The sequence below is a fragment of the Pristiophorus japonicus genome, chromosome 13 (genome assembly GCF_044704955.1).
Source record: "Pristiophorus japonicus isolate sPriJap1 chromosome 13, sPriJap1.hap1, whole genome shotgun sequence".
Lineage (NCBI taxonomy): Eukaryota > Metazoa > Chordata > Chondrichthyes > Pristiophoridae > Pristiophorus > Pristiophorus japonicus.
In genome coordinates this window covers 112,963,397-112,989,940 of record NC_091989.1, presented here as the reverse complement: position 1 = coordinate 112,989,940, position 26,544 = coordinate 112,963,397, and the positions used below count along the sequence as shown (strand labels likewise).

At 46.7% G+C, this 26,544-nt stretch overlaps 1 protein-coding gene across 1 annotated transcript in view; it reads left to right on the top strand.

Moving 5' to 3' along the window:
- The first annotated feature begins 4,775 nt into the window (after window positions 1-4,775).
- The window catches only part of LOC139278769 (receptor-interacting serine/threonine-protein kinase 2-like), a 52,542-nt gene continuing 30,773 nt past the window's right edge, over window positions 4,776-26,544 (top strand). The window contains exons 1-3 of the mRNA XM_070897896.1: window positions 4,776-5,110; window positions 11,732-12,050; window positions 12,702-12,850. Coding sequence (XP_070753997.1) covers window positions 4,908-5,110; window positions 11,732-12,050; window positions 12,702-12,850 — 671 coding nt within the window. The 5' untranslated portion in view covers window positions 4,776-4,907. The remainder of the gene's footprint in view (window positions 5,111-11,731; window positions 12,051-12,701; window positions 12,851-26,544) is intronic.

The window sequence follows — 26,544 nt, the reverse complement described above, 5'->3', positions numbered from 1 at the left end:
CTGCCCAGTGACTGGGCTCTCCTCTCTTTGGTTCCGGTGTTTGGTCACCTGTGGTGGAGTGAACTCTATCGTGTTCTTCCTCTGCTTCTTTGGGGTTGCTGAACCCCCGTTTTGTTTGATCCACATGTTTGCAGCAGATTTGTCCATTGGTAAGTTTAACTACCAAACACTATTTCCCGCTTTGGCAACTACAGTGCCTGCGAGCCATTTGGGCCCTGCAGCGTAGTTGAGGACAAAAACAGTCATTTACATCAATATATCGCGCCCTCGCATTCCTGTCATGGTAGTGATATTGTGACTGGCGCCTGCTCTTGACAATTTCTCTCATGGTGGGGTGTATAAGGGATAATTGGGTTTTGAGCGTCCTTTTCATTAGTAGCACTGTGAGTGGAACCCCTGTGAGCGAGTGTGGTTGGGATCTATAGGCCAACAGGAGGCGTGATAAGTGGGTTTGTGGGAACCCTCTTGGAATCTGAGCATCCCCTGTTTGATTATCTGCACTGCTCGTTCTGCCTGGCCATTTGAGGCTGGCTTGAACGGTACCATTCTAACATGGTTAATTCCATTGCCTGCCATGAAGTCCTGGAATTCAGTGCTTGTGAAGCACGGGCCATTGTCGCTGACCAAGATGTCCGGTAGACCGTGGGCAGCGAACGTTGCCCGTAGACTTTCTACCGTGGCAGAGGATATGCTTGAATGTAAAATGTCACACTCGAACTATTTGGAGTAGGCGTCTACTACAACCAAAAACATTTTCACAATGAAAGGACCTGCGTAGTCCACATGGATGCGTGACCAAGGCTTGGCGGGCCATGGGCTAACGGGGGCTTCCCTGGGCGCGTGGCCCAGCTGGGCACATGTGTTGCACCTGTGAACACAAAGTTCCAGATCTGCGTCTATCCCTGGCCACCAAACTTGTGACCTGGCAATTGCCTTCATCGTGACAATGCCCGGGTGCCCATTGTGGAGTTCTCTGAACACCCCTCTGCCCATCTGGGGCATGACTACACGGTTTCCCCACAGTAGGCAATTGGCCTGAATCGAGAGTTCATCCTTGCGCCTGTGAAATGGTTTAAATTTCTCAGGGCATGCCCTGTATGTGGCTGCCCAGTCCCCATTCAGGACACATTTCTTGACTAGAGACAATAGCGGGTCTCTATTTGTCCAGACTTTAATCTGATGGGCTGTCACGGGTGAGCCTTCGCTTCCGAAAGCTTCAACAGCCATGACCATCTCAGCAGCATGCTCGGTAGCCCCCTCAGTAGTGGCTAGTGGGAGCCTGCTGAGTGCATCGGCGCAGTTTTCGGTGCCCGGTCTGTGCCGAATTGTGTAGTCATAGGCAGCTAACGTGAGTGCCCACCTCTATGTGGGCCGATGCATTTATGGCCTTGTCGGCCAAAAGGGACGTTGGGGGTTTGTGATCTGTCTCCAGCTCAAATTTCCTGCCAAATAGGTACTGGTGCATTTTCTTTACCGCATATACACATGCGAGCGCCTCCTTTTCTACCATCCCGTATCCCCTTTCTGCCTGGGACAGACTCCTGGAGGCAAAATCTACCGGCTGTAACTGACACACCCGACACCATAGGACGACGCATCGCACATTAACACAAGTTTCTTACATGGGTCATATAGCGTTAACAGATTGTTGGAACATAACAAATTGCGTGCTCTATTAAAAGCCCTTTCCTGGCTGTCCCCCCAGACCCATTCACAACCTTTGCGTAGGAGCACGTGTAGCGGCTCGAGCAGCGTGCTCAATTTGGGAAGGAAGTTACCAAAATAGTTCAGGAGCCCCAGGAACGAACGCAGCTCCGTCGTGTTACGGGGTCTGGGTGCTCTCTGGATCGCTTCCGTCTTGGATGCAGTAGGGCTGATCCCGTCTGCTGCTACCCTCATCCCCAGGAATTCTACCTCTGGAGCTAGGAAGACGCACTTCGCCTTTTTCAGTCGCAGACCTACCCGGTCCAGTCTGCGTAGCACCTCCAGGTTGTGGAGGTGTTCTTCGGTATCGTAACCCGTAATGAGGATGTCGTTCTGAAAAACCACCGTCCCTGCAATCGACTTGAGGAGGCTTTCCATATTTCATTGGAAGATCGCGGCGGTCGAGCGAATCCCGAACGGACATCTGTTGTACTCAAACAACCCCTTGTGTGTCGTGATGGTGGTCAGCTTCTTCGACTCACTCGCCAGCTCCTGGGTCATGTAAGCTGAGGTCAGGTCCAATTTTGAAAAAAGTTTGCCACCGGATAGTGTCGCAAAGAGGTCCTCCGCTCTCGGTAGCGGGTACTGGTCTTGGAGTGACACCCGATTGATGGTGGCCTTGTAATCGCCACATATCCTGACCGACCCATCCGCCTTGAGCACCGGCACAATCGGGCTTGCCCAGTCACTGAATTCGACTGGCAAGATGATGCCTTCCCTCAACAGGCGGTCCAATTTGCCTTCTATCTTTTCCCACACAAATTTGTCCAGGACCTGTGAGCATGATGCTCGCTCCACAGAGGAAATTGCATTGACATCGCCCCATTTCCAGTTCATGACAGCAAGCCAACTCGTCCCCAGTAGTGCGGGACCGTCCCCTGGGACAATCCAGAGTGGCAACCTGTTCTCCGAATCTTTGTGGGTCACGACTACCGTGGCGCTGCCTAGCACCGGAATGATCTGCTTTGTATAAGTCCGTAGCTGTGCGTCAATCGGCGATAATTTTGGCCTCCTGGCCTTGGATGCCCACAACTTTTCGAACTGTTTGATACCCATCAGGGACTGGCTGGCACCCGTGTCTAACTCCATTGATACTGGGATGCCATTGAGGAGCACTTTCATCATTATCGGTGGCGTCCTGGTGTATGAACTGTATACGTGCTCCACATGAACTCGCTGAACTTCAGCTTCCAGCGATTTCCCCTCGTGTCCATTTCTGCAATTTCTGCAGGTATTTTGCTCATCCGGCTGAATGTATGCCTCCACGCCTCCAGCATGAGTTGCGGTTTGAAACAAAAGATCCCATGCCAGTCGATCGTCCCTGACTGCCCCTGTTATTGTCCTCGAGTGCACCATTAACAGGTGTTGATGGCCCCATTACTGGCCGCATTGTCCCTTGCAATGGTGTGAATCGTTGTTCAGCTTGCCATTGTCTCTGTCGAACTCCCCTTCTGGGTTCGACTACATGTTGGGACATGCCTGACTGCCCTTGTCTGCCTGGAGAACTGTGTGCTGCTTTAACAATGTTGAATCTCTGTCCAACCATTCCTTAACACACTACCTCTCGTCTGTTCTGCTAGTGGCCATGCTCACGTGGTTTAAATCCCAGTTTCTTGTCGCCATTGATACGTCCTTACTACACAGTATAAATGCACACGAGGCCCATGCTTGAGAGAAGGTCAGTCTGTGACCTGTCCTTTATTCCTTAGCACTCAAGTGATGAAGGTGGGTGGAGCTTCCCCTTTTATACCTGAAGGTCCAGGTTAGGATTGTCTCCCACCTAGTGGTCAGTGTTCTCACGGTGCACAACTTAGGTCAGTTTATACATGGGTTACAATGCTGGTTGAATACATGACAGCTGGCATCACTAACAACAAGGAACAAAATAGGACAATAACTGAGAAAGATGTACTGTTGAGTTGGTACATGCAATGTTGTCACAGCATATGCTAAGATTGTGAATTAGTAATGAATATACATTCAACATGCTTGGTAACATTGGCATTTAACCATATTAAATGAAGTAGCTGTTGCAATATCTTGCAATTAGGGGAAAAAGCTCTTTCCAAGGTCTGACATCTGGGGACTGCAGCTATTGGTGCTAGCTCTGCCAGCTACACTAAACTTGAGTTTTGGCCTATTTATCTAAAATTTGCAATTTTCATATTTTTATCCAAGCTTTGTATAGTAATAGCTCACTTTTTACCCCTTTGCAACTGGCCCTTTTTTAGCAAATGAGATGTTCTGACAATGCATTGTAGAACTAAAGAGGAACTGAATTCTAAGAAAATAAGAGGTGTAGTAACTGCCTTCAAGCATTAAAATGCAGATCTGAGTATCTATTTATAATGCAGTTTTTTACTTTAGTAGAGAGGCAAGACTAATTTAAGCTCCACGGTAAGGATTGAGTACAACTCTTCTCTCTAGAATCATCCTGCTTATTTCCAGATCTGTAACCGTGGGAGGGACGAAAGAATGTTGGTCACCGCTCTACTTCTAAAAACTGATTAGGTAGCTAGCTCGCCCCTAGTGAGTGGTACCTTTCTAATGTTGGTGTTTTACTAGGAAGGTCGTGTGCATTTTATTGTAAAGGTAAAATGGCATTTTTCCTAGTCCAGTGAGCAAATATCAGTCGGGGAACGTTGCGGGGACAGTGATCAAAAGGTTTAGGTTAAATTGGCAAAGGTCGGAGAAATCTAGCCTTTTTTTAAAAAAAAAGGTTGAGTGGATCTGGCTTGGGTAAATTGGAATCCGTGTGTGGCAGGCAAAATATAGGCTGCCTAATAATTCGGGTATAAGTGGGGCAAGGTGCTCTTGCAGAGAACGGGCCGAAGGGTCTCCTTCCGTGCAGTAACCATTCTATGATTAAGAAATGTTCAAAGAAAAAAAAACATTCGCAACTTTTTATTGCCCTTAATTTTTCCTCCAGGATAGTCACGGCTCGCTCTTGCCGATTTAATTCCTGGAGAGCCCAGGACAATCCCAGCCGGTTGGCAATCTGACGCCCACTGGTGAAGTACACATTCCAACCTGTCCTTTTATAGCCATTCTTCATTCTGCCACCAGAGAAAGACACCACAATAAAAGTCAGTCTGGTGCTTAAAGCTGCAGTCGGGGTTACTTTATTCTGACGTGTTTCCTTCCCTTGGGGGTGGGACTTTCCGGGGAAGAAGTGGCTGTGGCCGCCGTGTGACTGGGGGATAATGGAGAGCGAGTCGGGAGTATACAGCTCCCCAACACCCGCGGCACTGGCTCCAGAAAAGTTTCAGGACTTCACTCTCATCAACCCCCGACATTTGCAAAGTGCGAAGATCGTCGGCTGCGGAGGCTTCGGCGAAGTTTACCAAGCCTTTCACCGGATGTGGATGATTCCCGTAGCAATAAAATACATGACAATGAATCGAAGGTAAGGAATAAGCAGCCACACGGTTGTACTCTGCAATAAGTACACAGCTGTAACGACATATTTCCCTTGTAAAAGACTGCGATGTTGGAATGAAGAGTTGCTCTCTGTAGTTTTAATTGGAATATCCTTGAAGGCGAGAAGTGAAAGGGAGCTGGACTTCCACCCTGACCCTACATGAATTTTGTGTATGTTTAATCTAACTTAAATGGGTGGGTGGTGGGGATGTTTAGGCCAATATTGGATGTGAAGTTCCCCTTTTAATGAACTGAGAGAATACCTGTTTTCTCTGCCACTTCCTTACCATTGCAGGAAAGGGCAACTTGGCAATGTCCCATTTGTGGGATGGTGATTTTATTTTTTGGGTCTCTAATTATGGAGATAAACAAGCGTTTTCCCCATGTTTTATTAGAATAGAAACTACCCCTTGTTTTGTTTGAAATGGGGGAAGAGCTGTACTGCAGTTCCGTCATTGGCAATGGGCCGGAATTTACTATAGCTGGCGAGCGGACGGTGCCCTCCGTTTGTTAGACTTACCTTTGCCAATTTAATTTCCCTGAGCTTTTGAACGGAAAGTTGCTGTAAGTGGGAGATCGAAAGGGCATGCGGCATCTGTGCGAACAGGCCAAGCAACTTTGTATCTCAAGTTAGCTGTGACGCAATGGGTAGCATACTCGCCTGAGCCAGAAGGTTGTGGGTTCAAGTCCCACTCCAGGAACTTAAATCTAGGCTGCCACTCCAGAGCAGTGCTGAGGGAGTGCTGCGCTGTCGGAGGTGCCGTCTTTCGGATGGGACGTTTGAGGCCCCGTCTGCCCCCTCAGGCGGACATGAAAGATCCCATGATGCTAATTCGAAGAAGAGCAGGGGAGTTGCCCTCGGTGTCCTGGCCAATATTTATCCCTCAGTCAACATAACAAAAACAGATTATCTGGTCATTATCACATTGCTGTTTGTGGGAGCTTGCTGTGTGCAAATTGGCTGCCACATTTCCTACATTACAACAGTAACTACACTCCAAAATACACTTCATTGGCTGTAAAGCGCTTTGAGACATCTGGAGGTCGTGAAAGGCGCTCTATAAATGCAAGTCTTTCTTAAGCATCAGATTGAAGAATCGTTACAGAGCAACACAGTCTAAACCAGGACGTGTCAGTTAGAATATTGAATTCAATGTCAATTAAGGTAGAGTTTCACCAGAGGTAAAGAAAGATTGGATTAAGAGTGAGATAAGAGACTAAAAGCAAACAATGTAATTTACATTTTTAAAAAAATCTCCAACAATTAAAAGTTGAAATATTGCAAATTCACATTTGTAATAGTTAATTTTCAGTGCCAGAGAGGTTGTTTGACAATAATTAAAGACTTAGCACGCCATTAAAATTAATACTTACACTTAAATAGACTAGCCCTAACTTTATGTGTGGAGTTTAATTATTATCTACCATCCAAGTACAGGAACTTTACACTGTTTAATGTATTTGAATGGTGAGTCAGATGCAGTTTTCGGGGAGCTAACGGTGGAGCGGAGCATGGGACAGCAACTTCTGGATTTTTGCGTTTAACCCCACATCTGCACTTGCCTGAAGTTGCTCAGCTTTTTCCTCATTAATAATTGTGAGCGCTGTTGGCCTCACTGTTGCTTTGACAGTAAATTGTAGTCCATTCTACAAGCTTCTAGGGGGAGTGTTTGCTCGTGCTGTTGGGGAGGAGTTAAACTAATATGGCAGGGGGATGGGAACCTATGCAGGGAGACAGAGGGAAATAAAATGGAGTCAGAAGCAAAATATAGAAAGGAGAATAGTAAAAGTGGAGGGCAGAGAAACCCAAGGCAAAAAACAAAAAGGGCCACATTACAGCAAAATTCTAAAGGGGCAAAGTGTGTTTTTAAAAAAAACAAGTCTGAAGGCTCTGTGCCTCAATGCAAGGAGTATTGGGAATAAGGTGGATGAATTAACTGCGCAGAAAGCAGCTAACGGATACAATATGATTGGCGTCACGGAGACATGGCTCCAGGAGGACCAAGGCTGGAAACTCAACATCCAAGGGTATTCAGCATTTAGGAAGGAGAAGGAGGCGGGGTGGCGTTGCTGGTTAAAGATGAAATCAATGCAATTGTAAGGAAGGATATTAGCTTGGATGATGTGGAATCGGTATGGGTGGAGCTGCGGAATTCCAAAGGGCAGAAAACGCTAGTGGGAGTTGTGAAAAGACCACCAAATAGTAGTAGTGAGGTTGGGGACAGCATCAAACAAGAAATAAGGGATGTGTGCAATAAAGGTACAGCAGTAATCATGGGCGACTTTAATCTACACATTGATTGGGCTAACCTAACTGGTAGCAATGTGGTGGAGGAGGATTTCCTGGAGTGTATTAGGGATGGTTTTCTAGACCAATATGTCGAGGAACCAACCAGGGAGCTGGCCATCCTAGACTGGGTGATGTGTAATGAGAAGGGACTAATTAGCAATCTTGTTGTGCGAGGCCCCTTGGGGAAAAGTGACCATAATATGGTAGAATTCCTTATTAAGATGGAGAGTGACAAAGTTAATTCGGAAACTAGAGTCCTGAACTTGGGGAAAGGTAACTTCGACGGTATGAGGCGTGAATTGGCTAGAATAGACTGGCAAACGATACTCAAAGGGTTGACGGTGGATAAGCAATGGCAAACATTTAAAAATCACATGGATGAACTTCAGCAAATGTACATCCCTGTCTGGAGTAAAAATAAAACTGGGCTCAACCATGGCTAACAAAGGAAATTAAGGATAGTGTTAAAGCCAAGGAAGAGGCATATAAATTGGCTAGAAAAAATAACAAACCTGAGGACTGGGAGAAATTTAGAATTCAACAGAGGAGCACCAAGGGTTTAATTAAGAGGGGGAACATAGCGTATGAGAGGAAGCTTGCAGGGAATATAAAAACTGACTGCAAAAGCTTCTATAGACATGTGAAGAGAAAACAATTAGTGAAGACAAACGTAGGTCCCTTGCAGTCGGATTCAGGTGAATTTATAATGGGGAACAAAGAAATGGCAGACCAATTGAATAAATACTTTGGTTCTGTCTTCACGAAGGAAGATACAAATAATCTTCCGAAGGTACTAGGGGACAGTGGGTCTAGTGAGAAGGAGGAATTGAAGGATATCCTTATTAGGCGGGAAATTGTGTTCGGGAAATTGATGGGATTGAAGGCCGATAAATCCCTGGGGCCTGCTAGTCTGCATCTCAGAGTGCTCAAGGAAGTGACCCTAGAAATAGTGGATGCATTGGTGATCATTTTCCAACAGTCTATCTACTCTAGATCAGTTCCCATGGACTGGAGGTTAGCTAATGTAATCCCACTTTTTAAAAAAGGAGGGAGAGAGAAAGCGGGTAATTATAGACCGGTTAGCTTGACATCAGTAGTGGGGAAAATGTTGGAATCGATCATGAAGGATGAAATAGCAGCACATTTGGAAAGCGGTGACAGGATCGGACAAGTCAGCATGGATTTATGAAAGGGAAATCATGCTTGACGAATCTTCTGGAATTTTTTGAGGATGTAGCTAGCAGAGTGGACAAGGGAGAACCAGTGGATGTGATGCATTTGGACTTTCAGAAGGCTTTTGACAAGGTCCCGCACAAGAGATTGTTGTGCAAAATCAAAGCACGTGGTATTGGGGGTAATGTACTGACGTAGATAGGGAACTGGTTGGCAGACAGGAAGCAGAGAGTGGGGATAAACGGGTCCTTTTCAGAATGGCAGGCAGTGACTAGTGGAGTGCCGCAGGGCTCAGTGCTGGTACCTCAGCTTTTTACAATATTCATTAACAATTTGGATGAAGGAATAGAGTGTAATATCTCCAAGTTTGCAGATGAAACTAAACTAGGTGGCGGTGTGAGCTGTGAGGAGGATGCCAAGAGGCTGCAGGGTGACTTGGACAGGTTAGGTGAGTGGGCAAATGCATGGCAGATGCTGTATAATGTGGATAAATGTGAGGTTATCCATTTTGGGGGCAAAAACACAAAGGCAGGATATTATCTGAATGGCGGCAGACTAGGAAAAGGGGAGGTGCAATGAGACCTGGGTGTCATGGTTAATCATTCACTGAAAGTGGGCACTCGGGTACAGCAGGCAGTAAAGAAGGCAAATAGTATGTTGGCCTTCATAGCTAGGGGATTTGTATATAGAAGCAGGTCTTACTGCAGTTGTACAGGGCCTTAGTGAGGCCTCACCTGGAATATTGTGTTCAGTTTTGGTCTCCTTGTCTGAGGAAGGACGTTCTTGCTATTGAGGGAGTGCAGTGAAGGTTCACCAGTCTGATTCCAGGGATGGCTGCGCTGTCATATGAGGACTTTATTCACTGGAGTTTAGAAGGATGAAAGAGGATCTCATAGAAACATATAAGATTCTGACGGGACTGGACAGTTTGATGCGGGAAGAATGTTCCCGATGTTGGGGAAGTCCAGAACCAGGGGACATAGTCTTAGGATAAGGGGTAGGCCATTTAGGACTGAAATGAGGAGAAACTTCTTCAATCAGAGAGTTGTTAATCTGTGGAATTCCCTGCCGCAGAGAGTTGTTGATGCCAGCTCAATGGATATATTAAAGAGGGGGTTAGATATGGCTCTTACGGTTAAGGGGATCCAGGGGTATGGAGAGAAAGCAAGAAAGGGGTACTGAAGGAATGATCAGCCATGATCTTATTGAATGGCGGTGCAGGCTCGAAGGGCCGAATGGCCTATTCCTGCACCTATTTTCTATGTTTCTATTATGTTTGGGTGATTTTTATTTGGCACAATTCTTGCCATTGTGTTGCATTGAAAGAATGATTGCCGATCATCAGACAGTAACTTTTAAATACAATGGATTCGAACTTCCATTGCTCCGCCGTCCGGTTTCTCGGTGGTATTGGCCGTTTTGGGCGAGAACCGGGTCGGCGGAAAATTCCCCAGCTGAGTTACGCCGGTGGTTTTAAAGTACCGCTGGGGAGCGGACCACTGGCGTGCACCATCCACAGGTTGCCATCACCCGATTTTTGGCTCCGCGGTGACCCGTATGTAAGTTGAAAAAGAAACATCCACGAGAATTAGCGTAGCTGGGCAATAGATAAGTAGCCCTGCAAGAAAAGGTAAGTAACTGTTTTTTTGCTAATTATTTTTAAATTCTCTTGCAGTGATTTAAGTGAAAAGGATCCTGAGAATGTTGTTCAGATTTTTTTTTAAATTTTGTTTTTTGAAAAAATATTTTTTGTGTTTTTCTCCTCCTATACCCAACCCATAGCCTTGGTGTAAATTTTTAGTAATTTAAGTATTTTTTTTAAAGAACCACCTAATTGGCCCAAGATTCCATTTCTCCCTTGAGAATCGGGGTGTAAGGCCCATTTCCCCCCCCTGAGAATCGGGGTGTAAGGCCCATTTCTCCTTGAAAATCGGGGTGTAAGGCCCATTTCCCCCCCTGAGAATCGGGGTGTAAGACCCATTTCTCCTTGAGAATCGGGGTGTAAGGCCCATTTTTTCCCCTGAGAATCGGGGTATAAGGCCCATTTCTCCCCTGAAAATCGGGGTGTAAGGCCCATTTTTTCCCCTGAGAATCGGGGTGTAAGGCCCATTTCTTCCCCGCGAATCAGGGTGTAAGGCCCATTTTTTTTCGCTGGACAGATTTTTTTCTTTTTCTTTGGGGAATTTTTTTTTACCGGCGATAACTTTGGGAATCTTAGCGATATTTTGGGTGGCAATCTGGCGCTGGCAGATTGTTTGGAAATTCTAGCCCAATCTACATTATGTTGTGCCTTGTGAGGGTAGAGCTTAAACTTAACAAAAACATTAGTTATTTTAAGAACAAATTGTGTTAAAGGAGAATCAGTCAGGTGGGCTCTCACTTCTATCATACTCACTCATAGGCAGCCCCTCGAAACGAGGATGACTTGCTCCTATGCCAAAAAAGGATGAGTTCACATGTGTTTCTATAAAGGACCTGAACTACATCCTCAAGGGTGGAAGATGCCTGTGCGTGGATTTTTTTTTAACGTGTTGTGACCGTTGCACACCAGCCACCACACGGGCTTGACAGAGCTAGGTCTTGGTCCAGTGGCAAGGATTAATCAAGACGACTGGAGACCAGCTCTGCTGCACGGACCAAGTGCTCACACACATCGCAGTGTGGGCTGGCCCGTGCTGCCCCTGGGCCCGTGGCCCCGAACTCACGCCTCCCCTGGGCCCAGATCACTGGCAATATAAAGCAGTTACCGCAGTATTCTGGCCAATATTTTCCCCTGAACCATCATAATTTAAAAAAAAAAAATCCCATATTATTTGGTCATTTATTTCATGCTGTTTGTGGGACCTTGCCAATTGGCTGCCGTGATTTCCCTACATTACAATGGTGTCTATATGCTTCAAAAGTAATTCGATAGCTGTGATGGGGCATCCTGAGGATGTGAAAGGCACAATATAAATGCAAGAAATTGTTGGTGTTTCACCATTTAATTTTTGTTGATCACTGTTAACCTCGCAGATCTGCTTAGTCTTCTAAGCACTGTAGTAGGATTGTAGGACTGAACAAGGTAGGGCACTGAGAAGTGTTTCACCTGTTTAGGATATGATAGTGATACTGTATTACTGTGACTTCTTTCTGACCTTACAGTTGCAGTGGCAAGCATGAATTACTAGAAGAGGCAAAGAAGATGCACAAAGCACAATTTGAGTACGTTGTGCGATTGTATGGAGTTACAGAACGGCATTTTGAGAATGGAATCAAATCGCTGGGATTGGTAACTGAATTCATGGAGAATGGATCATTGAATAACCTTCTTCGCCAACATCAAATCCCTTGGCCTCTTCGTCTGCGTTTTGCATATGAGATTGCTTTGGGAATGAACTTCTTGCATAACCTCCAGCCAGCCCTGTTTCACCATGACTTGAAGCCCGCCAATATTCTGCTGAGCAAAGACTATCGCGTTAAGGTAAATTGATGTGCTCTGCTTAAAAGCTATTAATATTGCCCGAACCTTACCACTTAGTGCAGCTGTGATCTCAGCGATAGTATTGTAAATGAGCTGCTGCCTTGGCACAGTCAGGAACCTATTTGAAACGTGGTGCTACCTGCAATATAAAGGAGAAAACAAAACTGTGAATGGTAGAAATCTCAAATAAAACCAGAAATGCACAGCCAGTCAGTCAGCATCTATCAGGTGAAAAGATAAGTTTGCATTTTTGATGTAAAACCTCTATCACAATCTGGAACATAAATCCAGAGATTGGCCAACACTGCTGTTGGGAAGAAGGGTGAGCTCTTTCGCACCTGTACAGGCTTGCATAATAACTCTGTTCACTGGGCTGTGTATATACTCCCCAACCATTGAGGAGGTCAGAATAGCCAGAAACAAAGCCACAAATAGCAAGTTAAAACCAATTGCAGATGCATAAGCTGGCACAGATGCTCTCTTGTACTGGCTGCCATGGAATTGTCCTGCAATGTTAATGGAACAGATTCCACCATGCTGGGACTAATGGCTTGGCCGATTCGACACTACTGCTTGAGAGAAAATTGACTACCTTGCTTCAAGTTGTTTTTCAAACCATGTGTCTCCCATCTGATCTTTCTTTCTTCCTAGATCTGTGATTTTGGCATGGCAAAATGGCGGAAGTTCACAGGTCAGTACAGCTCTCAATGCAGCAGAAACGGGGGCACCCTTAGTTATATACCACCTGAATGCTTGAAGGACATTAATGCCAGAAAAGATGTAAAGTTTGATGTGTACAGGTAAGCAGGAAAAGTTTCTAAATTACGATAATAATAGAATTTTGTCATGTGTTTCTGAAGTTCATTTTCAACAGTTCTTTAGCGTTTCCTTTTACTAATGAGCACACAAGTGTTATTTAACCAACTTTAAAATACAAATGGCAGCATCAGCAATCTGACATCTTTTGACAATACCTGGCTGCCTTTCCAATTTTCTTCCCTCCTGAATCTTACTGCGGCCATTCTGTTGCCAGACAGCTCGACTACGTGGGCAGCACAGCTGACCCTGAAGTGGTCCTCAATTTTCCCTAAGCCCGTTTTCTGGGGTATTGCCAGAGTAGCGCTGCTGATTTAGGTCAAGGAATGCGCCAGAAAAAGCAGCCGGGCCTTCTGCGCATGCGCAGGGAAAGAAGCTGATATTCTTGACGTCGCTGAAATGGGCGCGCATGCGCAGTAGAGCTCCCAAAGGTCATGTATCCTGTCCTCTCCTCCTCCTCGCCCCCCCCCCACCCTGAGTATTGTGAACTCTCTCCCTCCCCCGCCCCCTCCTCGAGCACCAGCCTTCAGATTGGCTGTCTGCGACCCTCTCCGGTCCCTGAGTGCGTACCTTCCCGGTCTGTGGTGAGGAGTGCCGGTCAGTTTGCTCCCTCCCCCGCCGAGCTTCTTCGGTTCCAAGTGCGTGCTGGTCCCGGTCTGCTCCGTTTCTCACCCCTAGCCCAGGCCGAATGACCTCCGATTTATTTACCTGCGCCGATTTCTTTAACTCTTTGCAAGAGTTTTCTCGAGAGGCCACATACGCTGGCCTAAGCAGAAATGGAGTAACTATCAGCTGGCCAAAGTTCCCTAAATGGCTACAATTGGCGTAGGTGGCTAGTTACAAACCCTTTTGAGGAAAAAAAAATGTACCTTAAAAAAACATAACTGAGTGAGTTACGCTGGTGCAAATTGATTGGGGAAACTGGGGATTTTTAAGTTAGGCCAGCAAAAGCAGCCTGCTCCAAAAAAAAAGGCGCAAATACTGGGGAAAATTGAGCCCATAGGTTAGATTTTCAACATGACGCATGGATCAAAAACTGCCGTTGTGGATTGGCCGATCATTGTAGAAACTGCCCAATTTTCTTTTCCATTATAATGGCGGCATTACTTCCGGATGACAAATCGAAAATCTACCGCTGTCTGTCCACACTTTGCTGCCCTGTGATTCGTGCTGGAATCAGAACTCTTATCTTGGCTAATTTTCCCCCCTCCTTGTCCTTAGCCCAGCAATGTCATGGGGGATCTGCTAATATATAAAAGTTTTGATATATGTCTATCACACTTCAGGTGCCATATTTTGTGTCTCATGCAAATCAACATCTGATTTTTCAAAAGGTATTTTTTATTTCAAAGAGAAAAAAAGCAATTCATTTCCTGCTGGAGATTTTTATGACCCTTCCCTCATTGACTTTAGTATCTCCCTGAGCAGTTAACGTCAGGATACATAGTCATTTTTTAATGAGGTAACAGAGGGTGGATGAGGGCAGTGCAGTTGATGATGTGTATATCGTCTTTCAAAAGGCATTTGGTAAAGTACCACATACTAAGCCTATTAGCAAAAGTAGCATGGATACAAAATTGGCTAAGGGATAGAAAACAGAGTTGTGGTGAATGGCTGTTTTTTGGACTGGAGATTTAGTACTAGGACTAGTGTTCTTTATGATATAAATTAATGACTTGGGGGCTATAGTGTACAATTTTGAAATTTGCAAATGACACGAAACTTGGTGTGTAGTAAATAGTGAGGAAGATAGTAATAGACTTGCACAACATAAGGCATAGGAGCAGGAGTAGAGCATTTGGCCCCTCGAGCCTGCTCTGCCATTTAATAAGATCGTGGCTGATCTGATCCTGGCCTCGGCTCCACTTCCCTGCCCGCTCCCCATAACCCTTTAATCTCTTATCGTTCAAAAATCTGTCCATCTCCACCTTAAATATATTCAATGACCCAACCTTCACAGCTGTCTGGGGCAGAGAATTCTAGAGATTCACGACCCTCTGAGAAGAAATTCCTCCTCATCTCAGTTCTAAATGGGCGACCCCTTATTCTTAAACTATTCCCCCACGAGTGGAAACATCCTCTCTGCATCCACCTTGTCGAGCCCCCTCATTATCTTATGTTTCAATAAGATCACCTCTCATTCTTCTAAAGTCCAATGAGTATAGGCCCAACCTGGTCAACCTTTCTTCATAAGTCAACCCCTTCATCTCAGGAATCAACTAGTGAACCTTCTCTGAAAGGCCTCCAATGCAAGTATATCTCTCCTTAAATACGGACATCAAAACTGTATGCAGGACTCTAGGTGAGGCCTCACCAATACCGTGTACAGTTGTAGCAGGACTTCTCTGCTTTAATATTCCATCCCCCTTGCAATAAAGGCCAACATTCCATTTGCCTTCCTGATTCCTTGCTGTACCAACATACTAACTTTCTGTTTCATGCCTAAGGACCTCCAAGTCCCTCTGTACTGCAGCATTTTGTAATCTCTCTCCATTTAAATAATTTGTTTTTTAATTTTTCCTGCCAAACTGGATAACCTCACACTTTCCCACATTATACTCCATCTGCCAAATGATTTCCCACTCACTTAGCCTGTCTATATCCCTTTGCAGATTCTTTGTGTCCTCCTCACAACTTGCTTTCCCACCCATCTTTGTATCATCAGCAAACTTGGCTACATTACACTCGGTCCCTTCATCCAAATCATTAATACAGATTGTAAATAGTTGAGGACCCAACACGGATCCCTGTGGCACCCCATTAGTTAGCGTTTGCCAACCGGAAAATAACCCATTCATCCCAACTCTCTGTTTACTGTTAGTTAGCCAATCCTTTATCCACGCTAATATATTACCCCAAACCCTGTGAATTTTTATCTTGTGCAGTAATCTTTTATGTGGTACCTTATTGAATGCCTTCTGGAAATCCAAATATACCACATCCACTGGTTTCCCCTTATCCACCCTACTCGTTACATCCTCAAATAACTCGAGCAAATTTGTCAAACATGATTTCCCTTTCATAAAACCATGCTGACTCTGCTTGACTGTGTTATGCTTTTCCAAATGTCCCGCTACTCATCATCACAGGCAGTCCCTTGAAATTGAGGAAGGCTTGCTTCCACTCTATAAAAGTGAGTTCTTGGGTGACTGAACAGTACAATACGAGAATTACAGTTTCTGTCACCGGTGGGACAGAGTCGTTGAAGGAAAGGGTGGGTGGGACTGGTTTGCCACACACTCCATCCGCTGCCTGCGCTTGATTTCTGCATGCTCTCGGCGATGAGACTCTAGGTGCTCAGCGCCCTCCCGGATGCACTTCCTCCACTTAGTGCGGTCTTTGGCCAGGGACTCCCAGGTGTCGGTGGGGATGTTGCATTTCATCAAGGGGGCTTTGAGGGTGTCATTGAAATGTCTCCTCTGCCCACCTTGGGCTCGCTTGTCATGTAGGAGTTCCGAGTAGAGCGCTTGCTTTGGGAGTCTGTTCACATGACTGACACAAATGTGGCCCACCCAACGGAGCTGGTCCTGTGGTCAGTGCTTTGATGCTGGGGATGTTGGCCTGATCGAGGATGCTAACGTTGGTGCGTCTGTTCTCTCAGGGGATTCCTTCCTTAATAATGGACTCCAGCATTTTCCCAATGACAGATGTTAGGCTAACTGGTCTATAGTTTCCTGCTTTCTGTCTCCCTTTTCTAAGTAGGTTGCAACCAATGTGCAGCCACTATCTCTGCAGCCACTTCTTTTAAGATCCTAGGATGCAGGCCATCAGGTCCAGGGGACTTGCCCACTTTTAGTCCCATTAGTTTGCCTAATACTTTTTATCTAGTGGTGATTGTTTTAAGTTACCCCCTTCCTGTAGCCCCTTGATTATGTATTATTGGGATGCTTTTAATGTCTTCTACCATGAAGACCGATACAAAATATTTGTTCAATGTCTCTGCCATTTCCCCGTTCCCTATTATTAATTCTCCAGTCTCATCCTCTAAGGAACCAAGTTTACTTTAGCTGCTCTCTTCCTTTTTATATACCTGTAGAAACTTTTTCTAGTTCTTGATTGTTTACTCTCATAATCCATCTTTTTTTTTTAGTCGTCCTTTGCTGGCTTTTAAAAATTTCCCAATCCTCTGGCCTCCCACTAACAACATTGTATGCCATTGTTTTCAATTTGATACCATCCTTCAAGAAGACATAGGCTGGCAGAATGGGCGGACACATGGCAGAGGAAATTCAACTCGGAAAAGTGTAAGGTGATGACATTTAGATAGGAAGAATGAGGCGAGACAATATATATTAAATGGTACTATTTAAAAGCGGGTGCAAGATGAGAGGGAACTGGGGGTATTTGTGCAGAAATCTTTGAAGGTGACAGGACAGGTTAAAGCAATTAATGAAGGATATGAGATCCTGGGCTCTATAAATACAGGCATAGAATACAAAAGCCGGGAGGTTATGCTAAACCTATAGAAAACATTAGGTCAGCTCCAGCTGGAGTGCTGTGTCCAATTCTGGGCACCTCATTTTAGAAAGGATGTGAAGGCTTTGGAAAGTGTTGTCTCTGCACCTTGTTACAAACTCACACGAGGCATAGATATCTCAGACACGGTCACTCTGTGACCTTCACTTTATTTCCAGGACGGAAGAGTATTGATCCTGGGTGGGACCTCCCCTTTTATACCTGGAAGTCCAGGTGAGGAGCTCACTCCCTGTGGTCAGGGTGTGCATTACAAGGGTACAGGTACTGTAGGCATGAGTTACAGTTACATACTTTTAGTCATTGCAAGATGGTGAAATACATGACATCACCTCCCCCCTTAGGTCTTTTAGTTTCAGAGGTTAATTCTATCGGGTGATCGGCGCTCTCTCGTGGAGCGCCGCAGTTGTAGTTCTGGTAGCTGAGCCTCAGCACGCGTCTCTGTCACTTGAAGTGATTCCGGCCTGTCCGGGCTGGCCGCAGGGACTGTGCATGCTGAGCGCTGTCTTTGTTGCTCGTGCGCTGGCAGTGGTGTGGGTGCTATCTCATCATGCTCTTCTTCCGGTTCCTCTGTGTCTGCACTGAACCTTGTCTTTACTTGGTCCAAGTGTTTGCGGCATATTTGCCCATTGTTTAGTCTGACCACCATGATCCTGTTTCCTTCTTTGCCACTTACAGTGCCCTCAAGCCATTTGAGCTCCTCACCTGGACTTCCAGGTATAAAAGGGGAGGTCCCACCCAGGATCAATACTCTTCCGTCCTGGAAATAAAGTGAAGGTCACAGAGTGACCGTGTCTGAGATATCTATGCCTCGTGTGAGTTTGTAACAAGGTGCAGAGACAACACTTTCCAAAGCCTTCACATCCTTTCTAAAATGAGGTGCCCAGAATTGGACACAGCACTCCAGCTGGAGCTGACCTAATGTTTTCTATAGGTTTAGCATAACCTCCCGGCTTTTGTATTCTATGCCTGTATTTATAGAGCCCAGGATCTCATATCCTTCATTAATTGCTTTAACCTGTCCTGTCACCTTCAAAGATTTCTGCACAAATACCCCCATTAAGAACAAATACCGGGTCATCTATTTTTATACACCTCCCCCTTGAGCCTTGATCATGGAGCTCGGTTTGGGACTGGCGCTTGCCCTCAACAATGTCTGCCAGGGCTGGGTGAATGAGGGACAGCTGCGTCTTGAGCGTGCATTTTATGAGGAGTTCCGCTGGCGGGACTCCCGTGAGCGAGTGCGGCCGGGACCTGTAGGCCAGCAGGAGGCGCGATAGGCGGTACTGAAGGGAGGGTCCTTGGATGCGTTTACGACTTGAACCGCCCATTCCGCCTGGCCATTGGAGGCCGGCTTGAATGGCGCTGTCCGGACGTGCTTGATCCCATTGCCCGACATAAACTCCTGTATTTCATGGCTGGTAAAACACGGGCCATTATTGCTGACCAGGATGTCCGGCAAGCCGTGGGTCGCGAAAACCGTACGCAGACTCTCCACAGTGATGGATGTCGTGCACGAGTTCAATATGATGCGCTCGATCCACTTGGAGTATGCATCGACAACGATCAGGAACAATTTTCCCTTGAATGGGCCCACATAGTCTACGTGAATGCGTGACCATGACCTGGTGGGCCAGGGCCACGGGCTGAGTGAGGCCTCCCTGGGGGCATTGCCCAGCTGGGCACACGTCGTGCACCTGCGAACCCAGTGTTCCAGGTCTGAGTCAATCCGAGCCCACCACACGTGTGACCGGGCAATGGCCTTCATTAACACGATGCCAGGGTGCTCGCTGTGGAGTTCCCTGATGAACACTTCCCTTCCTTTCTGGGGTATGACTACCCGGCTGCCCCATAACAGGTAGTCGGCTTGGATGGAGAGTTCATCCATTCGTCTCTGGAACGGCCTGACTTCCTCGGGGCACGCCGTGTGTGTGGGCGCCCAGTCCCCAGTCAGGACACATTTCTTTATCATGGATAGGAGGGGGTCCCTGTTGGTCCAGAGTTTGATCTGGTGGGCTGTGATGGGGGAGCTCGCAGTATCAAAAGCCTCAATGGCCATGACTATCTCGGTGCTCTGCTCCGACAACCCCTCGGTGGTGGCCAGTGGGAGCTTGCTGAGTTCGTCAGCGCAATTTTCGGTGCCTGGCCGGTGCCGTATGGTGTAGTCATACACAGCCAGCGTGAGGGCCCATCGCTGTATGCGAGCTGACGCATTAGTGTTGACAGCCTTGCTGTTGGACAACAGGGATGTGGTCCGCCTCTAGCTCGAACCGTCTACCGAAAAGGTACTGGTGCATCTTTTTCACACTGCACACACACGAGAGTGCCTCCTTCTCGACCATGCCGTATCCACGCTCTGCCTGGGAGAGCGACCTGGAGGTGTAAGCCACCGGTTGGAGTAGGTCGTCATCGTTACCCTGCAGCAAAACACACCCAACCCCATAGAATGACTCATTGCATGGTAAAACCAGTTTTTTACAGGGGTCATACAAAGTCAACAGTTTGTTGGAACACAGCAGGTTCCTCGCCTTATTGAAAGCCCGTTCTTGACAATCCCCCCAAGACCATTCACAACCTTTACGGAGGAGCATGTGTAACGGCTCCAACAATGTGCTTAAGTTCGGCAGGAAGTTCCCAACAGAGTTCAAGAGTCCCAGGAACGATCGCAACTCTGACGTGTTGCCGGGCCTGGGCGCCCGGCGAATCGCCTCAGTTTTTGATTCAGTGGGCCGGATCCCATCTGCGGCAACCCTCCTGCCCAGGAACTCAACCTCTGGGGCCGAAAACACGCACTTGGCCTTTTTCAGCTGCAGCCTACCTGTTCCAATCGGCGTAGCACCTCCTCCAGGTTGCGGAGGTATTCCTCAGTGTCTCGACCCGTTATAAGGATGTCGTCTTGGAACACGATCATTCCAGGGATGGACTTAAACAAGCTTTCCATTTTTTGCTGAAAGATAGCCGCTGCCAAATGCCAAACGGGCACCTATTGTAAACAAATGATCCTTTGTGTGTCGTGATGGTGGTCAGAAACTTGGATTCTTCAGCCAGGTCCTGAGTCATGTAGGCTGAAGTGAGGTCCAGCTTAGTGAACAGCTTACCACCTGCCAGTGTGGCAAAAAGGCCCTCCGCTCTCGGGAGTGGGTATTGGTCTTGCAGCGACACTCGGTTGATGGTGGCTTTGTAGTCGCCACAAATCCTGACCGAGCCATCTGCTTTGAGGACGGGAACAATGGGACTTGCCCAGTCGCTGAATTTAACGGGCGAAATTATGCTCTCTCTGAGCAGCCTGTCCAGTTCACTTTCAATTTTTTCACGCATCAATGACGGCACCGCTCTGGCTTTGTGGTGCACTGGTCTGGCGTCCAGATTGAGGTGTATCACTACTTTGGTGCCCTTGAACATTCCGACACTGGGTTGAAAGAGTGACTCGAACTTCGCTCCACGGATGAAATGGCGTGCACATCCCCCCCCCATTTCCAATTCATCTCAGCTAGCCAACTCCTTCCCAAGAGCATGGGGCCATTTCCCGGAACAATCCAGAGTGGCAGCCGGTTCTGTGATCCATTCTGTGTTACCACCAAGTTTGCGCTGCCCATCACTGGGATGATCTCTTTGCTGTACGTATGTAGCTGCGTCTCAATGCGTTCCAATTTGGGCCTGCTAGCTCTGTGTGGCCATAGTCTCTCAGATTGTTGGGCACTCATGAGTGACTGGCTAGTTCCGGTATCCAGCTCCATGTGCACCGGGATGCCATTCAGTAAGACTTTCATTATCATGGGTGGCATTTTGGTGTATGAACTGTGGACGTCAGCCACATGAACTCTCTGAACTTCAGCATCCATGGTTGTTCCCCAGGCCTCATCCTGCATTTCAGACCCCTCGTCTGGTTCCTCTGTCTCGCAGACTAGCCTCGCTATTGCCTTTTTGCACATCCTGGCCAGGTGTCCCTTGACATTACAAATCCTACAGGTGTAAAGTTGGAACCTGCAGATTTTTGCAGTGTGTCTGCTCCCACATCTCCAACATGAGCTGAGATTGCTGTTAACAAAAGGACTATTCCCAGGCATTCCTCTCTGATGGCCATTTTGGCTGTTTCTAAGCACTCTGAGGTGGGATGTTAATTGTCCCATCACAGAATGTATTGTTCCTCGTGATGGCGTGAATTGCCGATCCCTTTTCCATTGTCCCTGTTGCCAGGAACTTGTTGCTACCTGGGTGGTGTCGAATTGCCCTTGCCTGCCTGCCCGGACGGTGTCGAATTGCCCTTGCCTGCCTGTGGGTTTCTGTGTCATTTTTATAACATTGATTCTCTGGTTCAACGCAACTTTAAAACCAGGGCTGTGTGCGTAGATTAGCTTGGTCTCCTCTTCCCCCTTCCATAAAGTTCTGAGCTATCAACGCCACCCCTTCTAAAGTCAAATCCTTAGTCTTTATGAGCTTCCTGAAAATGCCGGCATGATTAATGCCCTCGACGAAAATGGCCCTTAACATCCCCCCCCACCCCTGCAGGCATCGGAGAACTTAGAGACTGGCCAAACGCCGCAGTTCCACCACGAAGTCCGAGATGTTTTGACCCTCCCTATGCCGCTGAGAGTAGAACCGGTGCAGGGCCATGTATACGCTACTTGCTGACTTGAGATGCTCACTGATCGAAGGACTTGTCCGCTGGCTTTTGGGGTGCGAGCAGGTCTTTCATTAGCGCATATGTCTGTGGACCACAGCTGGTCAGTAAATGCGCCCTCCGCTTGTCAGGCGCTGCCTCTTCCAGCCAGTCCTTTGTGACAAAGCTCTGCTGGAGTCTTTCCACAAAGTCGTCCCAGTCATCACCCAGACAGTAGCGTTACTCTATGCTGCCGGTTGCCACCCTCGTGGTTCAGTGATTCCCGTTTCTCGTCGCCAGATGTCTCTGCACCTTGTTACAAACTCACACGAGGCATGGATATCTCAGACACGGTCACTCTGTGACCTTCACTTTATTCCCAGGACTAAAGAGTGCTGATCCTGGGTGGGACCTCCCCTTTTATACCTGGAAGCCCAGGTGAGGAGCTCACTCCCTGTGGTCAGGGTGTGCATTACAAGGGTACAGGTACAGTATGCATGAGTTACAGTTACATACTTATAGTCATTGCAAGCTGGTGAAATACATTACAAAGGGTACAGAAGAGATTGACTAGAATGGTTCCAGAGATGAGGGATTCCAGTTACGTGGATAGACTGGATAAGCTGGGGTTGTTCTCCTTGGAGCAGAGAAGGTGAAGATGAGATTTAATAGAAGTCTTTAAAATCGTGAAAGATTTATATAGAGTAAATAAAGAGAAACTGTTTCCGATGGCTGAAGGGTTGATAACCAGAGGGGGCACAGATTTAAAGAACCAGAGGCAACATGAGGGAAAAACTTTTTTACGCTACGAGTGGTTAGGATTTGGAATGCACGTCCTGATAGGAAGGTTCAATAGTAGCCTCAAAGGGAATTGGATAAATACTTTTAAGGAGAACAAAAATTGCAGGAATATGCGGAAAGAGCGGGGGAGTGGTACTAACTGGATTGTTCTTCAAAGGGGCTTGCGCAGACTCGATGGGCCGAATAGCTTCCTTCTGTGCTGTACTATTGTGATTCTATGAATTAGATCTTAATGGGACACACCAGACTGCACACAAGAAAACCATAGCAGCTGGATAATACTGAGTGTTTTATGGTATAAAACAGCGGATCCTCCAACTTACTAAAAGTAATACCATGTGTGATCATCTAATTTTTAAAAAAGTTGTTAAATCATTGAATGGATTTATAATGAAATGTGTACTAAAACTATCGAACTGTTGGGATTTTTTGTGCTGCTAAGTTGTCAACAGTATTGACAGCCTAACGCTGCCTGCAGTGCCCTCTCTGGTCAATGAGCATGCAGCTCTGGGAGTATAGTGGTAGTGTTTATTGTGCTAAAGTGTTTGAGGAGTAGTGGTAAACTCCCTCCTGCAAAGACAATTTTGAGCAGGAGATAAAGCAACAAAGATACAAGCCCTGATTTTAACTATGTGGTGAGAGGTGAGTCTGGGGCTGGTGGGATGAGCAACAGTTTTGCCGGTACCCTTTTAACTCACGAGCCTCATTAACATAGTTTAGGCCCAACTCCCCCCTGAACCTGGCAGGGAGCCATTGCTGGGGACCCATGTGAATGGCTCCCGGAAGTCAGGTAAATGGTGGGGGAGTGGGTGTGGTATGTGATTGCGGTCAGTTGAGAGAGGGGCATGGTAGACCCTAAGTTTGGACCTTTTGAGGAAGGATGTTCTTGCTATTGAGGGAGTGCAGCGAAGGTTCACCAGACTGATTCCCGGGATGGCAGGACTGACATATGAGGAGAGACTGGATCAACTGGGCCTTTATACATTGGAGTTTAGAAGGATGAGAGTGGATCTCATAGAAACATATAAGATTCTGACGGGACAGGTTCGATGCGGGTAGAAATTTCCCGATGTTGGGGAAGTCCAGAACCAGGGGACACAGTCTTAGGATAAGGGGTAGGCCATTTAGTACTGAGATGAGGAGAAACTTCTTTACTCAGAGAGTTGTTAACCTGTTGAATTCCCTGTCGCAGAGAGTTGTTGATGCCAGTTCATTGGATATATTCAAGAGGGAATTGGATTTGGCCCTTACGGCAAAGGGGATCAAGGGGTATGGAGAGAAAACAGGAAAGGGGTACTGAGGGAATGATCAGCCATGATCTTATTGAATGGTGATGCAGGCTCAAAGGGCCGAATAGCCTACTCCTGCACCTATTTTCCATGTTTCTGTTTCCTTGTGACCGTGGAGGAACACTCCTGTTCCTCCAAGCGTACAAGGAAATCTTTATATTAAAAACCTTGGCGCCAGGTTTTCATGGCGATTTCTGCACTCTGCCAAAGGAGCGACTGCTGATTAAATTCCCATCGGGCTCTGAATGGCGTCATCGGACCTTGACTTCTGAATATTTGAGATCTTTGCCTTTGTGTGGCAAAGGCCTCACTCCCCAAACACACCTGTAAAAATTGTGGGTGGGGGTGAGTCTGGCCATTGACCGCGGGAAAGGCACTGTCTCTATTTTGTTGGACGCGGGGAGTTAAAATTGGGCCTACAGTCTACAAAATGTTTCAAATTGATGATGACTTCATTTAAAGTTTACATGTGTCACAGTGAAGTGTGTGATGCAATGACAACGGGATAGAAATGGGAGGTAGTGCAAAACGAGCAGTATAGCATTGACTGCCCAACATATGCTCTGGGCAATACTCTGGTCAATTGACTTTTATGAAACTGAATATCTGGCAAGGCGTATAACAAGCAGCCCATGCAATACAGCTCATTTTATGATCCTGCTCAAGACACAGTTCTCGCCCAATGTATCTAGGTGCTAGAGAGGTAATGGGGACCGGCTAGGATTGTAGTATGGATAGAGGAATATTTGGGCACTTGGAAAGTTTTCTTCTTCTTCTGCACAAATTCAAAGGTGTTTGCTTCATTTAGGGAGTACACTGCAAGTGTCACCTGCAGGAGACAGTTATAGGCATGTAGTTAATCGAACTTGAGCACATAAATCTAGGCTGACACTCCAGTGCAGTGCTGAGGGAGTGCTGCACTGTTGGAGGTGCCGTCTTTCAGATGAGGCGTTATACCGAGGCTCTGTGTGCCCTCTCAGGTGGATGTAAAAAATCGCATATTTTGAAGACGGGAAGGGGAATCCTGGCCAATATTTATCCCTCAATGAACGTAACAAAAACAGATTATCTGGTCATTATCACATTGCTGTTTGTGGGAGCTTGCTGTGCACAAATTGGCTGCTGCATTTCCCACATTACAACAGTGACTACACTCCAAAAGTACTTTATTGGCTGTAAAACACTTAAAGACGTCCGGTGGTTGTGAAAGGCGCTATATAAATGCAAGTCTCCTTTCTTAAATTCCAAATGAGCAGCATTATTTTGTGGAAGCACTGACTAAATGCAAAATAGATCTCTGACAGCGATACTCAGGAAGGTATATTTGGAGCGAAAGCAGTGATACTCCCACAACCCCCGCTCCACCCTGGCATGTTTCTCCAGAGCTAACTGCGCACTGCTTTCGGCAGATCCCCTCACCTGGAACTGAAAGACTTGCATTTATATAACGTCTTTCACAACCTCAGCACGTTCCAAAGTCCTTTACAGTCAATGAAGTACTTCTGTAATTAGTACTGTAATGTAGGAAGCGCGGCAACCAATGTGCGTACAGCAAGGTCCCGCAAACAGCAATGAAATAATGACCAGACAATCTGTTTTAGTGATGTTGGTTGAGGGATAAATATTGGCCGGGACACCAGTAGCACTCCCCTGCTCTTCAAAATAGTATCATGGGATCTTTTCCATCCACCTGAGAGGTCAGATGAGGCCTCGGTTTAATGTGTCATTAGAAAGATCTCACCAGGGCCTCCTGCAATTCCAGTTCTGGCGTTCCCCAAAAGTTCAACAATGTTGAAGTTCTTCAGTGACAAGTGACTGAACCTTTGCCAAAATTGGGAGAGCTATCCCACAGACTAGTCGAGCAACAGCCTGACATTGTCATACTCACAGAAACATACCTTTCAACCAATGTCCAAGATTCCATCACCATCCCTAGATATGTCCTGACCCACCGGCAGGTCAAACATGTGCAATTATATCTCCTGCTGATCATCACCTACCGCCCTCCCTCACCTATGCCCTCCCTCACTTGATAATCAGTACTCCTCCGAATCAGTACTCCTCCATGTTGAACACCACTTGGAAGAAGGACTGCGAGTAGCAAGGGCACAGAATGTACTCTGCGTGGGGGACTTCAGTGTCCATCACCAAGAGTGGCTCGGTCCACCACAGCTGTTCGAGTGCTGAAGGACATAGCTGTCCGATTGGGCCTGCGGCAAGTGATGAGAAAACCAACACAAGGGAAAAACTTACTTGACATCGTCCTCACCAATCTACTTGTCACAAATGCACCTGTCCATGACCGCTTTGGTAGCAGTGAGCACTGCAGTCTTTGTGGAGACAAAGTCCGGTCTTCACACTGAGGACACCCTCCATCGTGTTGTGTGGCACTACCACTGTGCTAAATGGGATAGATTCAGAACAGATCTAGCAGCTCAGAACTGGGCATCCATGAGGTGCAGTGGGCCATCAGTAGCGGCAGAATTATATTCTACCACAATCTGTAACGTCATGG